The sequence below is a fragment of the Toxoplasma gondii genome, chromosome XI, assembly GCF_000006565.2.
Source record: "Toxoplasma gondii ME49 chromosome XI, whole genome shotgun sequence".
Lineage (NCBI taxonomy): Eukaryota > Apicomplexa > Conoidasida > Eucoccidiorida > Sarcocystidae > Toxoplasma > Toxoplasma gondii.
The window spans coordinates 3,268,560-3,281,701 of NC_031479.1; the positions used below are offsets into that span (position 1 = coordinate 3,268,560).

At 52.2% G+C, this 13,142-nt stretch overlaps 3 protein-coding genes across 3 annotated transcripts; 2 read left to right on the forward strand and 1 right to left on the reverse strand.

The window, feature by feature from the left end:
• Positions 1 to 1,043: 1,043 nt before the first annotated feature.
• Positions 1,044 to 2,711, forward strand: TGME49_313318 (hypothetical protein; the record flags this gene model as incomplete). The annotated part of the gene is made up of 3 exons (XM_018782758.1): positions 1,044 to 1,139; positions 2,008 to 2,213; positions 2,525 to 2,711. 3 exons carry the CDS (start codon positions 1,044 to 1,046, stop codon positions 2,709 to 2,711), a joined length of 489 nt encoding a protein of 162 aa, XP_018635435.1.
• A 23-nt stretch (positions 2,712 to 2,734) lies between these two features.
• On the forward strand, positions 2,735 to 3,169 carry TGME49_313322 (hypothetical protein; the record flags this gene model as incomplete). The annotated part of the gene is made up of 1 exon (XM_018782759.1): positions 2,735 to 3,169. One exon carries the CDS (start codon positions 2,735 to 2,737, stop codon positions 3,023 to 3,025), a length of 291 nt encoding a protein of 96 aa, XP_018635434.1. The 3' UTR covers positions 3,026 to 3,169.
• A 132-nt stretch (positions 3,170 to 3,301) lies between these two features.
• On the reverse strand, positions 3,302 to 12,871 carry ROP27 (rhoptry kinase family protein ROP27). Its single transcript, XM_018782760.1, has 8 exons — positions 9,522 to 12,871; positions 8,954 to 9,079; positions 8,030 to 8,318; positions 7,405 to 7,480; positions 6,757 to 6,868; positions 5,835 to 6,039; positions 5,315 to 5,388; positions 3,302 to 4,754 (listed from the first exon to the last, which is right to left on the reverse strand). Exons 1-8 carry the CDS (start codon positions 11,406 to 11,408, stop codon positions 4,596 to 4,598), a joined length of 2,928 nt encoding a protein of 975 aa, XP_018635433.1. The 5' UTR covers positions 11,409 to 12,871; the 3' UTR covers positions 3,302 to 4,595.
• Positions 12,872 to 13,142: the final 271 nt, after the last annotated feature.

Below are 13,142 nucleotides of genomic sequence, written 5' to 3' on the forward strand. Positions count from 1 at the left end.
CTTTGCGAGAATGGAAGCCAATCGGTGTTCTTTTTTCTCCAGTTTCGCTCCTGCCACGTTTTGTACACATTTTCGTGGAGGGAATCGAGGGTTCTCCGAAACAGGCTAGTGCGTGGTTTGCTACCTGCGAGGCTGTGGAACCGTTATATTCAAATCGCAAGACTTACATGTATGGTAGAGTTGAGTAAACAAGAAAATTAAAGTTTGGTGCTCTGCTGTTTGGGGGGTCACGTGTACTCCGTTCTTTTTTGGACAGGTCGTGCACTGAGCATCGGACTCCTTTATCAGAATAGAAATGGGCATGGGCTTCTCTGTCACCGCCATGTTTTCTTGTGTGGTCCGCCTGCAGAGTAGCTCCCTTGATCTCTTCCGTCGCTGGGTACTTCGGTATGCCGGGCAGTCACCTTGAAAAAAGAGTTAACTCGTAGGCGCTTCGACGGACGTGAAAAATGTGATCTGTAAAGTCTGGCAGTTCCTGGTGTGGCAGTTTTTCGACTCCAACCAGGCACAAGAACTGGCATGCCATGGATGCATAGTTTGCATGAGCAAACGAAAAGAACGGCCGCTTGACAAGGATTCGCATCCTTTCGAGATCAGTAGGAGTATCCGCTCCCTGTCTATATGAATGTATGTATAAGCACGTTGCATAATAAATAAGCAGGCTCATGTGAAACGGAATGTAGGGGGATAGCTGGTGGCGTAGACACTGTGATGTTAAGGCCCGTTGACACTTGCCTCAATTGGTCCTGTCGTGAAGTTGTTATCTCTAGAGATACACATGCAACGACAACTGATGTTTCTCTCCGATGACTTTTAAAGTCGCCTATAAAAGGCTACTTCCGTGTTTAGCTCTAGAAAGATGGGGCTTCTAACCGACGAGCACATTGTGGGAGTTCCCGGTCCAAGACTATCCAGTGAGCCTGAACGAGGAACGCGAGCGCGATCGAATTCTGACCCTGGGACTGCTGTCAGACATCAGTACAGAGATACGTGCTCACGGACAAGGAACGAGCAGTCGTTCGCGGAAAATTTCTTTTTCGAAAATGACCACCGACAACCGAGTTCTAGTGATTCCAATTCGCTCCTTCGCCGGTGTACGGAGCCGCTTCGGATGCAGAGCAAGCAACTTCAACAACTCAGTATGAATACTTTCCCTTGGGTGGCAAAACGTTCACACCACAACTCGTTACCCCACAAGCTACCCTCCGGACGCTTTTCGGAGTGTCCAGAAACATCAGTCAACAGGATCAAACAGAAGCTGCCGCTGTCTGCCGTTTCGCGTGCTCCCGGCAGTGTACCGTGGAATGCCAGCGTCCTGATAGAACCTTGGGAGCGTAAGCGAAGAGAAAGGGCTTACGAGGTTCCGGAAGCGCCTCCCTTGTGTAAACGGCAGTATCTGCCGGCCTCGTACGCAAGTCCACGAGTACGCGAAACCACCTAGGAAAAGTCCTGCTTCAGGAGTTGTACTGTGCGCCCGTGACCCCAGCGCGTAGATATCCACTACACTATTCAAACCTAAGTATCGATTATGACTCAGAGGACCGTTCCGTCACACTCGCGCAGCCACGAATACTTCTGTGGCGTTCCCAGCCGCGTGTTTCCAGCGTGCTCAGTATGTCTGTCTTCTTCTCAACACTAACCGGACGCCTATCCACAACATTGCTTCCCCTCCCGTTGAAGAACTATAGAAAACTCATCACAGCATGTGCATCGATCATAGTGGTGCAACAGAAGCCTGAAGCCTTTCTACAAGCCCGATCAGTGCTGATATCGTGCAGCTTTCCCCGCGGCAAAGGCGGCCATGGGCGAAGCACACGTTCTGGAAAGGCAAACGAAGCACATGAAAAACAAACAGTCCTGTGTGCCCATGGATATGAGGATACGTAATATCTGTGTTGGTGTGTCTGGTTGTACTGAGCACATTTTTCCGGTTTCATAGAGAAAATACCTGTGTGTAACGCGTGGGCTTCGAGTGTCCTGCGTTCTGTCGGTTGCTCTTGTGCGAAGGCGCGGACAGCTGCACTGGATGCAGAGCTTCAGGAGGAAAGGCGAAGGTTTGCACCGGAGAGACAGGCTCTGTTTGAGTGCGTAAGAAAGCAATTACCCGGAGCCAGCAAGGAGCGCTGCTGGGCAGAAGTGAGGAGAATTTTTGATAACGCCATGAACTACGAAAAACGACGTCCTCTCGACCCTAATTACGCCGTCTTTGCTAAGTGAGTCCTTCTTCTCACAGAACTACCAACATTCTGTATTAGGAATGTCTACCGACAGCCCGTATCTAGAGCGAAGGTAATCGGTGGTGAATCAAATATCAATGTAATTAGACAGCTCTGATTGCTTCTACCAGCCTTTGTTTCTGTGTTGCCTTGCCGCACCCTGACAACGCGAAAGTCCCCCCAACGTTGGCACACAGCTGCCGGATTACGCAATGTTCGCCGCGCCCAATTCATATCGAAAACACAGAATTGTTTCTCATGCTGGTTTCCCTTCTTCTGATTGTTTCTTGCATTTCGCATGTGCGTAGGCCGAACTTGTCCCTTACGGACAGAGGAAGGAAGTACAAAGTGTACTTTCATACCGGGAAATTTGATGTTTGTGCGATTGATGGCCGGGAGGCATGGTCGTGCTGCCTGAACCCAAGTCGAAGCTCCAGAGGTTGCCAAGAAAAAACTGTCAACCCAGATGCATGGCACTTATTGAGTCCCTTTTGACGCCGTCATTTGTCGCTCTGCTTATGACACTTCTTCGTCACTCTCTGTTTCTTCCCTATGAGTGCCAAGGCACATACCATTATGGTGTCCTATGCGCAAAATCCACGCGGCTGGGATATTTCTATGCCAACGTTTCCACAACCTCCCTTTGTCCAAACTGCACAGATAACGCTGAGCCACAGGCCTGTGCGTCAGGTAAAGCTGTTTCCATCTCTGTAGTTGCTACCCTTTTGACAAACTGGCTGTGTGAAAGAAGTCGACACCAAATTCCACTCAAGTCTGTTTTCCAATTATACTGGCGGGGATTGCCATAGCGGCAAATCGTGTCGCACTCCAACGAAGCTATCTGCGTGAATCTGTTGCAACTAAGATACGTGCATTCCTCCTTCCAGCTCTGTTGGCAAAATGCGTTTGTCTGTGCTCCAGAAGATCTACAGAAAAAGAGAGAACTGCAGAAGCAGCTGCACGACTGCACTTCGTATCTCCCAATATATATATATATATATAGTGTGTATATCCACTATGTTTCGTGGCGTTGGCATTTGTTTCAGAAACGCCGAAAAGTATCCACCGTCTTGTTCGGCGTCTTTGCAGTGTTTCACCTTTTTCAGAACCATGGCTCAGTGCTCTTGTTTCAAGTTCCATCACATGCCCTCTGGACACACGGACGAAAGAACGAGTCCTCAATGCGTAGTCCCACATCCCTGGGTTTGGTGATCCAACCAGGAGGAAACCACAACTGAAAAAATTCACAGATTGTGCCTCGGTTTCCATTTTCAAGCGACAGTGCCTCCAGTCTCTGGAGGTACACGAGGAAACACGCTAACGATAAACAAGAACAGACACACCTGCACTGCCCAACGTCCCGCTGTCGCTCCCAGAAAAGCCGACAGTCCGGAGCAAAGCCGAAAACCCAACACAACTGAAGGAAGACAATCACGAGAAACTGTCTTTCTTACAGGGCAAAACTAAAGTATCCTGCTTGAGGGAGCCTCCTTGCTCCAGTACCCCACCTGGTACCCGGCTACCTGAAGGCTTCTACCTGGGAGTTGTTCTCAACCAACCGGGTCATATTTACTAGGAAAATCAGAGAACTCGCGTTTCTGTATCTCGTAGCTGGAGCATGTTCACTATCGTAGATCTAACAGACGTAAAGCGCGAAAGCGCTGGCCTGCTGGGTCTCCCTGTTTCCACTCACTGCCACTCAAAGTGGCTGCAACGAAGGAGCGGACGAGACGTCAGAGGCCGTCAGAAACGGAAGGGAATTCGAAAGAAAACGCCTCGAAAGACAACAAGCACGGCATCCCTCAATGGCGGCAGAACACGAAAACCGGAGGAAAAAGAGTGGGTGGGCATACACTGCGCAAAGACCCGTGGGTCTTCAACAAAGAAACGGAAGCCGAAAGATGACACAGCTTCCGTTCTTTCATATTCACCTGTCCAGCAGTTCGCTCTTCTTCGCTTCTTCTTTGTCTCTACCCTCGGTACGAAAGCTGGAAAACATACTCGAGTGTTTGTCTTGCCTACGTTATTCTGTCGCTGCCTTAAACACCCGTTTTCCACCGCTTGCCCCTTTGCCATTTATTCTCCACGGGCTATGAGTCGCAGGGACTCTTGCGTCCTGCCCCTACCGTCAGACGCACACCTTCCAGTTGAGTGTGCCTTTTCTGGGCCAGAACGGACTACCATGGAAACTTCGAGCTTTGAACACCCGAATGTCAATTCGCGAAAAATTCACCACCCGAAATAACTCAAAGAGAGTGTCCTTCATCTCCGCTGTCCCCCTGCTGCCCTTGTCAACTTCACTTTTCCATAAGTCTCTCGGAGAAATGCATGAACCGCTGTCTGCTCGTTCCGGGCTTCTTTTCTCCCGCACATGCATTTTCAAATGCCCTTCTGGTTCGCCTGTTCCTCGCGGAAATCCGCAAGTGTGTACTGCAAAGTGACTTTTCGTAGCTGAGAAAAAACAGGGTGAGAGACGAAAAGGTCTCTCAGCGTCGGCCGAGTCTCTATGTTCGGATCCAACATTTGCTGAATCAAATCCTGAACACAAAAAAATTGCATGCAACCCCCATACTTCAGGCTCCATGCATAGCTACGCATACACAAGACGTACAATGCCGCACATTCATCCCGACCAACATAGAGACAGATAGATCGATAGATTGATAGATATAGTTCTACAAAGACATACAGAGACAGACATAGATAGGCACAGATGCAGATACAGCACACACATCTGCGTTCGTATATAATGCATTCTTCCGATGGAGCTCTTTCGGAATTCCAAGAAGCAGACATGCAAAAAGACGGGTCAGCATAGAACGTGTCTTTCTGTAACCAGCTGGTGGACGTTTCTACGTCTCGTTTCGCACGCAGCGAGTTAGACAAATCTCGCGATTCTGTTCCTCCGTGGCAATGAAGCACAATCCGTGATCACGTGTATGTGCGACTTGCGATTTCTGTGCATAGAGCACCATAGCCATGCAAACGTCTTCCATGCAACGTTTCTTAGCTCATCTGTTTAGAAACATTTGCGTCCACTGTTCTGCGTTTGCTTTTACTTGGGCTGAGCCCCATCTCTGCGGTGAAGACAGGCTCACCATAACTGCTACGGGCATATCGGGAGCGCAGGGATAGAAATTTAGTTCATCTCGTGACACTTCCGCAACGCGATCTGAACCACAGAGAAAAGCCATGCAGAAAGAATCTCAGCATGACACACAGCACATTCACATATCCACAGAAACGTGTGTATGCAAATACACATATATACATATATGTATATATGTTCGTGGAGAGAGAAGCAATGAAGAAACGTGGAAGAGCAAACATCTGGATATCTGTAGAAGGGAAGTATCGTGAACAGGAAAATGACATCCGTACAGCTTCCTGGTCGGACTCTACGTCCATTTTCTGGCTCCTCGTAGACCTATGTTTCAGTGGACCGCGACGGGTGATGTAAACATGACATCGGCTTTAAACACTCAAGATCCTATCTGTTCGCCAGCTCCTACACAGCACATATATATATATATATATACACGCATACATACACATGTGTGAAATGATGAGGGAAGATCGGTTGCTCTTCGAGCAGAGTGCGGTTCTTGAGCCCCTCACCGACGGCGTGTTCAGAAGACAAGGAATCGAGGTCGAAAGGGAAGAAGTTGCGGCACCAGAGCTTGTATAAGGCGACGCCTACTGCCCAGGTGTCTTTCTTCGATGAGAGAACAAGGTTCTTCTCTCCGTCTCGAATGCACTTCATGTTTTCTGGAGGAAGGAAGCGGAGCGTTCCTTCAACACACGGACTCACGTCCCCAATTGGCTGTAGAAACGCGACAACGAAAAAAACACGAAAAAATTTCTGGATTGCCTACTTAGGATCAGACCAAATGATCGCTTGTACAGGACAATCTGTCGACTCCTAATGCGGCGACTGCAATACTTGGTCGAGCCATGTTTACGTTCTTGACGCCGGCCCTGCACCAAGGATCACCCTTCTTCGAGAAACTGCACGTGTGCGCATCCTGCCCCGGGGAGACGAGAATACGCGTCTCCCGTGTTTGTCCTGGCAAAAACCACGATCTTGAACCCACAGAAACGAATACGCGGTTGAGCACACACAAAGACGTGTGTTGAAAATGAAAAATATGCCATTCAGTTGAATGCGTGGGAAGGCTCGTGGCTGCATGCAAAAATTATATAACACACCTTACCACTAGAGTTGTCGGATCACTAAGACCGACTTTCGTCCTTGTTAGCTAGTCACTGTCACAACCACGCCTGTCTGTTGTTTAACCTTTACATTCATTGCTCATAATATTCACTTTATTAAAGAAGACGGAAACGACCGTTTTTCGTCTTCGTGGGCGCCTGTGGAAGAGACGAAGTGTCACGAAAAACATACCGATGGAAACCACAAGCGAAAAGCACTCTGAAGCCGCACCCGTAAACCGGTGACGCGGATGAGAGAGAGATGCAGAAGTCGAAGACGTTCCAGCCCCCGCTCTCATGTCCGTTTCTTCCGCCCTTCACTTCTTACTCGGGACAGAGAGTAGTCTCCCAGGAAGATACGGCCCTCTGACGAAATAAAGTAGTTCGCCAATTTGATGTCTGAGTGAACCATGCCAGTATCGTGCAGTCGCATGCACGCCCTGAGGAGACACCCGCGCATCACAGACAGCTCTGACACGCGAAGGTACTTGGGTCGAAACGTTTGGAGCCGAATTCTTTGAACTCAAGCTGAAGGAAGGTCGGCAAACCGCCACTGGCGCCGCCTTCTGTTGATCCGTGTGTATGAGTCTGAATGGGCACTGGTTCTGTCCCATGAAATTTGCTGTGTTGGTTTGACCCCACACGGTTTCCTTGTCTTCCTGTCTCCTTTTGAAAGGAACAACGAGGGAACGGGCGCACGAAAGCGAAGTGAAAAGAGCGTGCAAAGAGCGAAAAGACGTTGCGTCACAAGAAACGACGGAGTGTTCGCTCAGGTGTCGAACGGGAGACTTGCGCGAGTCTGCACCTTGTCCGTGACGCGTCTCCATCGCTTTTCCGCGCTCAGAATAGAAAGCTTGGTCAAAGCGTCTCTCGTTCTCCACATACTTGATTCCAGCATCTGTGTTTCCCTAGTGGAAACAGCAGCTGCTACACGCACCACAGCCCTCAAGACTTCCCCCCTACGACACAAACTTACATAAAAATTTGTTTGGAGGCATCCAGGCGAGCTTGTCCCGAGCCGGAATGTAGCTTCTTGAGACGAGTGACATCACCTAAGACCGAAGGCAGAAGCAAACAGAAAGAACTCAGATGAGTATCGCACCGCGTATGCGTAGACGCAGACCGATGTCCACGTTCGCTTTTGCATGTAAAGATGGAGCATTGATCCGAAAACCCTGATATGGGTTGTCTTACATACTGCATATGTACACGTATACGTGTGTAACCACAGGAATTCGTGGATGTAAGCACGCTCACTTGAGAGTGTCTAGAACATCCAATTACGCGCCGTGTGCATCTGCGGGCGCAAGCATGCCTTCACACTGTTGCTCAGGCATTTTCTCCAAATACGACATATGTCAAGAAGATCTCTCGTTCCACATCTTCGTACACAAGCCACGTGGGCGAAACTCCGGAAGACACACTGCTTCTGTATTCGCATGAATCTTCACGAAGTCGCGGTGCGCGCCGCTGGCTGCCGATGGACCCCTTCGAGTCTCGGGTGTACGTACACCAGGGGTTCGGCATCCTGTCCTCCGAACCGCTGCGTCCCGTCCCACTTTTTCCTGTGACCAGCTTCTTCACGATTTCCTTTCTCTCACCTGCGAAGCTTTCAAAGATCAGCCACTGGTGCCAGTAGCGCATTTCAGCATCTGAGTGTTCCCACTTTTCTACCGGCTCGACGATGTCAAGCGGCATGACCAGATGAGCGAGTTGAGACCAGACGTAGGACGACACGTCCCTGGGCGCATGCTTCAAAATCGCTGTCTCCCAACGCAGTCTTCGCTGGAGCCTCGCGATTTCGTGCAGCGCTGAGGCTCCCCGGTTCTTCTTTTTGATGCGGAAAATTTTCACGGCCATCTCCAACCCGGGGTGATCCACGTCCCGGGCCTGCAGAGGAACGGCAAAAAACGCAAAAGCAAAGTTCTCCTCTTGCACCAATACTCCTCGCCGGGCAGCCTGCGTCTCGCGAGTCGGAGCGCGGAAATAGCTGTACCGGCATCATGATATTCACTTCGGTGATCTCCCAGGAGGAGATGGCACGATGAGGAAGAAAAAATGAAAAAGAAGTCGTGCTGGCTACAAGCAGGAATGCGTCTCGAAAGAGATCGACGCGACAGCAACCGGACTTTCTGTCACTTCTCAGGAATCGAAACATAAGCAAATCAAACGAGACGTTCAACAAGAGGTTTAGAGGGCTTCCTGGACACCCGCGTGGCAACAAACAACAGCGGAAAGCGCCGACGGGGTGCGAGAAACTTGCACGAACATCCGAAACGCTCCCACAAAACAAAGGCACAGACAATCACTTCCGTCCTTTCTGCAGCTCCACACGCTTCACAGAAGGCCCCCGAGCTGGTTAAGTCGTCTATCGTAGAAGCTGAGGATCTGCGAGGAGTTGGAGAAACAGGTAACACAGCCAAAACGACTCGAAACGAAACACGAAAGAAGAAGCGGGAAAAAATGAAGAGTGAGAGAGGAGAGGAGAGAAGGGGAAGGAAGACACATTAAATTCAATAGCTTACCAGCAGAACGACACCCTGGCCGCCTGCGCCCAACACACCATCGAAAATGACGGTTCGCCTTTTCTGCGTTGCCAAACTTCGGACCACAACGGGGACGTCAAACGGAATAATACCAGCGAGTTTTTGCTGCAGCACCCAGGGAGAAAATTCCAAAGAAAAAGTGTGAACTTGCAGGCGTTGCATGCGCTACGCAAGTCCAAAATGTAACGGGCGGCAGCGGTTCACAGGTGTGGCTACCACGTAAGCAAATGCAAATGCACGCCCCTGTCCGCGTGTCTTCAACGCTGGTCTTTAAACCACTCTTGCAAATTCTTTGACCGTTCCATTCCAGTATCTCCACCTCTATTGATCTCACTTTCTAGAGCTACCTCTTTCTCTCTTCTACTTCCCTCTATCTACTCTCCATCTCTTTCTTTCTGTCTCCTTCTCCCTATCCCTACCCCTCTGTATCTGTACATACGCGCAAAAGACCCGGCTTTTCCAGACACGTTCAAATTCGGAGACATGTCTTCACGACGGGTTGGTTTCTTAGTCGACTTATCGCAAGTCTCGGCGCGAGTTTCCGTACCTTTTCTTTAGACGAGACAGATCGTTCGAGAGCGCGCGCAGCTTTGACGAGGCTCCTCGACGGTTTGCTGAAGAGCACCTTGGGCAGGTCGGCAAGGCGAAGGCGGGGAGTCGTCGCCTCTGGAACATTGCTTCCTCCTTCCTTGTCTTCTGTCTGCAGGGCCCCGCGGTGCTCTCCAGCTGGGCTTCCGCCGCTGTCTAAGGCGTTGACGAGGTTTGCCAAGTTTTCGGAGCTCTCCCGTACCTCGCGAGTCAAGAGCGCGTTCCCGACGACGGATCGCGTTATTCTTGCGGTCGGTCTTGCCTCGTTTTCTGCTTCCTTCCCCTTTGCGTTTTCCACGTGGTCCGCGTCTCTCTGCAGCTCGCGTCGCGCGGCTTCTTCACCCTTCGCTTCCTGCTGCTGCGGGTCCACAGAGTTCCCATCGACCCCCGCCGCCCGCTGCCCCGCGCGCAGCGAGCTGCGGCTCCGCTCCGCGCTGCGGTGTCTGGACACGCGGGCCGGACTGCGGTGGCCGAGCGTCGCCGCTCCATCTGGAGACGCTAGGTCTGTCTTCAGACGGCGTTCCGTCGACCCTGCACTGAATCTCGGGTACGCACCCTCCGCGGCGAAGGCTCCGTATGCGCCTGTCAAGCCGAGAGATCCGCCGAGCAGGTAGTGCGGGAGCAACCGAGGATCTTCGCCTTTGAGGAACGGTTCGTAGACCTCTGCGAACGAACCCGTGTGTCCGGGGATGTGCGTGACAGTCGCGGACGCGGGAAAGGATACGTCCTTCCACCGAAGGCTTCCATATGCATGCGAAGCTGGAGGCGAGAACGACGCAGAGGCTGACGTGTCAGGGGCGCGTTTTTTCTTCGCCCGAGACGGAGCACCCTGGACCGCTAGAGGCTTCTGCTTCGCGACCCGCCGGCGCTCATCCTCGGAGAGGAACTGCATGCGAAAGGCCGTGGCGTTCTGGGACACAAGGAGGTCTGGCACCCGCAGAAGAGCGACGTCGTCTTCGCTGAACGGGTCGTGGAAAGCCTCGACTTCTTCGACTTCTTCCTCGTCTTCGACAGCTGCAGGCGCCACAGAGACCGCCTCGCGGTCGCGACGCCCTCTCTTCTCATTCGCCGAGGTCCTCTTCTTCTCGCTTCCACGCTCTTCTGGCTGTGTTCGTCTGTTCGCCTCAAGAGGGTCTGCAGTCGAGATCGCATGAACCGCAGACGCCTGCACTTCCCCAGAGGCAGAGACAAGGGAGGTCGTTCCTGCGGGGGAGTGCGGCGAGTCAGGAGAGCGGTGGCCATGTGCAGGAGAAGAAGAGGAAGGCCTGGGAGGAGTGGAGGGTGTGTGATGGAGAGACATTTCTTCTTCCTTGCCCGTCAGAGAGGAAGAAGGAGAGATGGAAGACGCCTCGGAGTGGCTCGGTGCAGGCGGAGGGAGAGGAGCCTTCGGGCTCTGGAGAGAGCGGAGACGTGGGGTGTCGGAGACTGAGGGCCGCGCTGTGAGCGAGGAGACAGAAGAGACAATGTGTGTGTCCAGGTCCGAGTGGACGGCTCCAGGGTCGTCCGCAACGCGTGTCGAGTTCTCAGAAACGATGGTTTTCTCTCGAGTGACGGTGGAAATGTTGGAGAGGAGACGAAGGAGGTCCTTCGCGTCCACGAGGGACGCAGAGAGATCGGCCTCCAGAGGAGACGAGGGTGGTGGCTTGGTGGAAGTCTCTGTCGAGGGCGAGAGAGAGTCGAGCGATGGCCTGGACGCGTCGTTCTCCAGCTGTTGGAGGCGCCACAAGAACAACACTTCGGAGACGAGCAGAAGGAGAAGAAAACAGAGCACGACGAGGCCGAGAGGCTTGACGGGGAACACTGGCAAGGCGCCAACGCCGCCGCCGGGGAGAACCTGTGACTTCATGTTGAGTCGGTTGTCGAAACACTGGAAACGAGGAGTTCCGCGTTCGTAGAGAGAGAGAGAAACCTCTCTCTCGGAGTCCCCCTCACAGACGGACGGGCTTCTGCACAGCCGCTGCCGTATGCACTCACATTTCCTTTTTAGAAAGAATCAGAACACACTCTCTTCCGGCCGAAGCCCTCCGACTCTTTGACCTGCACCGTTCGATGTTCATGTCTCTCTTTCGGCGAGGGGAACTAAAGTGCTACCAAGAGTTGCTGCGGGTCGCGACGCAGTCCATCTTCCTCCTTCTCTTGTCCCTGTGCCCTCTTTCGCGCGTCACCTAGGCGTCAGGTCAGACGGAAAAGACGCAAACCCTCCGCGAGCGGAAGAGCACTGTTCTGCGTCCGCTTTCACGAGAGGAAGCCTCTGTGCTTTCGCGTGAGGCACAACCGTTGCATCAAGAAATTGAGGGTGCAAAGAAGGCGCAGGCGGAACGCCAGAATCCTGACTGACACGGCTTAGCGGAGACAGGAAACTAGGACGACAGGAGGTGAACAAAAACAAAGCACGAAAGCGGGTTTCGGCTGTGTCGACACGCTTCCGCCACTTGCACCCAGGAAAACCAACACACAAACGAAACTTCACGATGGCACAAGAAAGTGTTACCACACCGAAGCTTTGTTTGGGGTCAAAAGAAACTGCAAAAAACTGACGGCGAGGTCAGGAATGATGGGAAAAAACAATCGACGAATGGTGACACAATGGGAGGGTCAGGCCCTGAGAAACGCCGCAGTTGGCAGTTCTCGCGATCAGCGCCAGGACCCTCGAGAACGTCCAGCGTGTCTCCCTACGTTCTCACTCAAGCTCACAACTCGACTTCGGCAAAGAACCGCGAAACAGAGGCGAGAAGACAAGGCTTAACCTTCGGCTTTCTCCTAAATCTTTTACAGAGAGGAAACTTCCGCGAAAACTAGGAAGCCCCGGCAGTTCCCATTGTTCTGACCGCGTAACACTGACAGCTGCGAAACAGCATCGAGGCACATTCCCGGTGCCAACGGGCTACCACACGTCCCGCCCAAGTGCCTCGCAGGGTCGTGCTGTTTTCCGGGAGTTGTTTGACGCAAACGCCCACAACTAATTTCACGAATGCGCCTGACTTTCTGTCTTCTCCTCGTTCCCTGCGAAAGAAACCCTCAGGCGACAGGGTCTTCTGCGAGGGCGGGGTCAGCGAAACTCTGGAAATCGATGGTCTGGTGCGGGCGTGTGTGCTGAGGGAAGGAATGTCTGTGGAAATATGTCGTCTGGCTACGCGTTGGTTTACAGACTTTTCATCTGAAGTTGTGCGGGTGGAAACGCGGGGGAAACGGGTTCAAATGCACGAACCGGTGGAGAAGTGAGGGAAAACGAGCTTCCGAGAGTGTCAGTTGTGTGACAAAGCTGCAGGGCGCAGCAGTGTCGAGGCACGACGATAAATTGTCAGCGGCCAGGTGGCAGATGTGAAATTAAATTGCAGTGTGTCTTGCTATAGTCATGTCTTCCAGCAACTTTCCGCCACTTTCAGGGTCACGCACACTGTCGCACACATACTGAGCTGGATAGAGTCCGTGTCTTGGTTAAGATCAGTTACCCCCAGGGCTGAGAGTCCGGTTTGCGGACGTGAAAAAGCCAAGGATGCCTCGGAACACAAGAGGGAAGTGTTAGGGAATGAACACGACGTTTGTAGGCGGTTTCAAGGGTAGACGGGGGGATTCATGG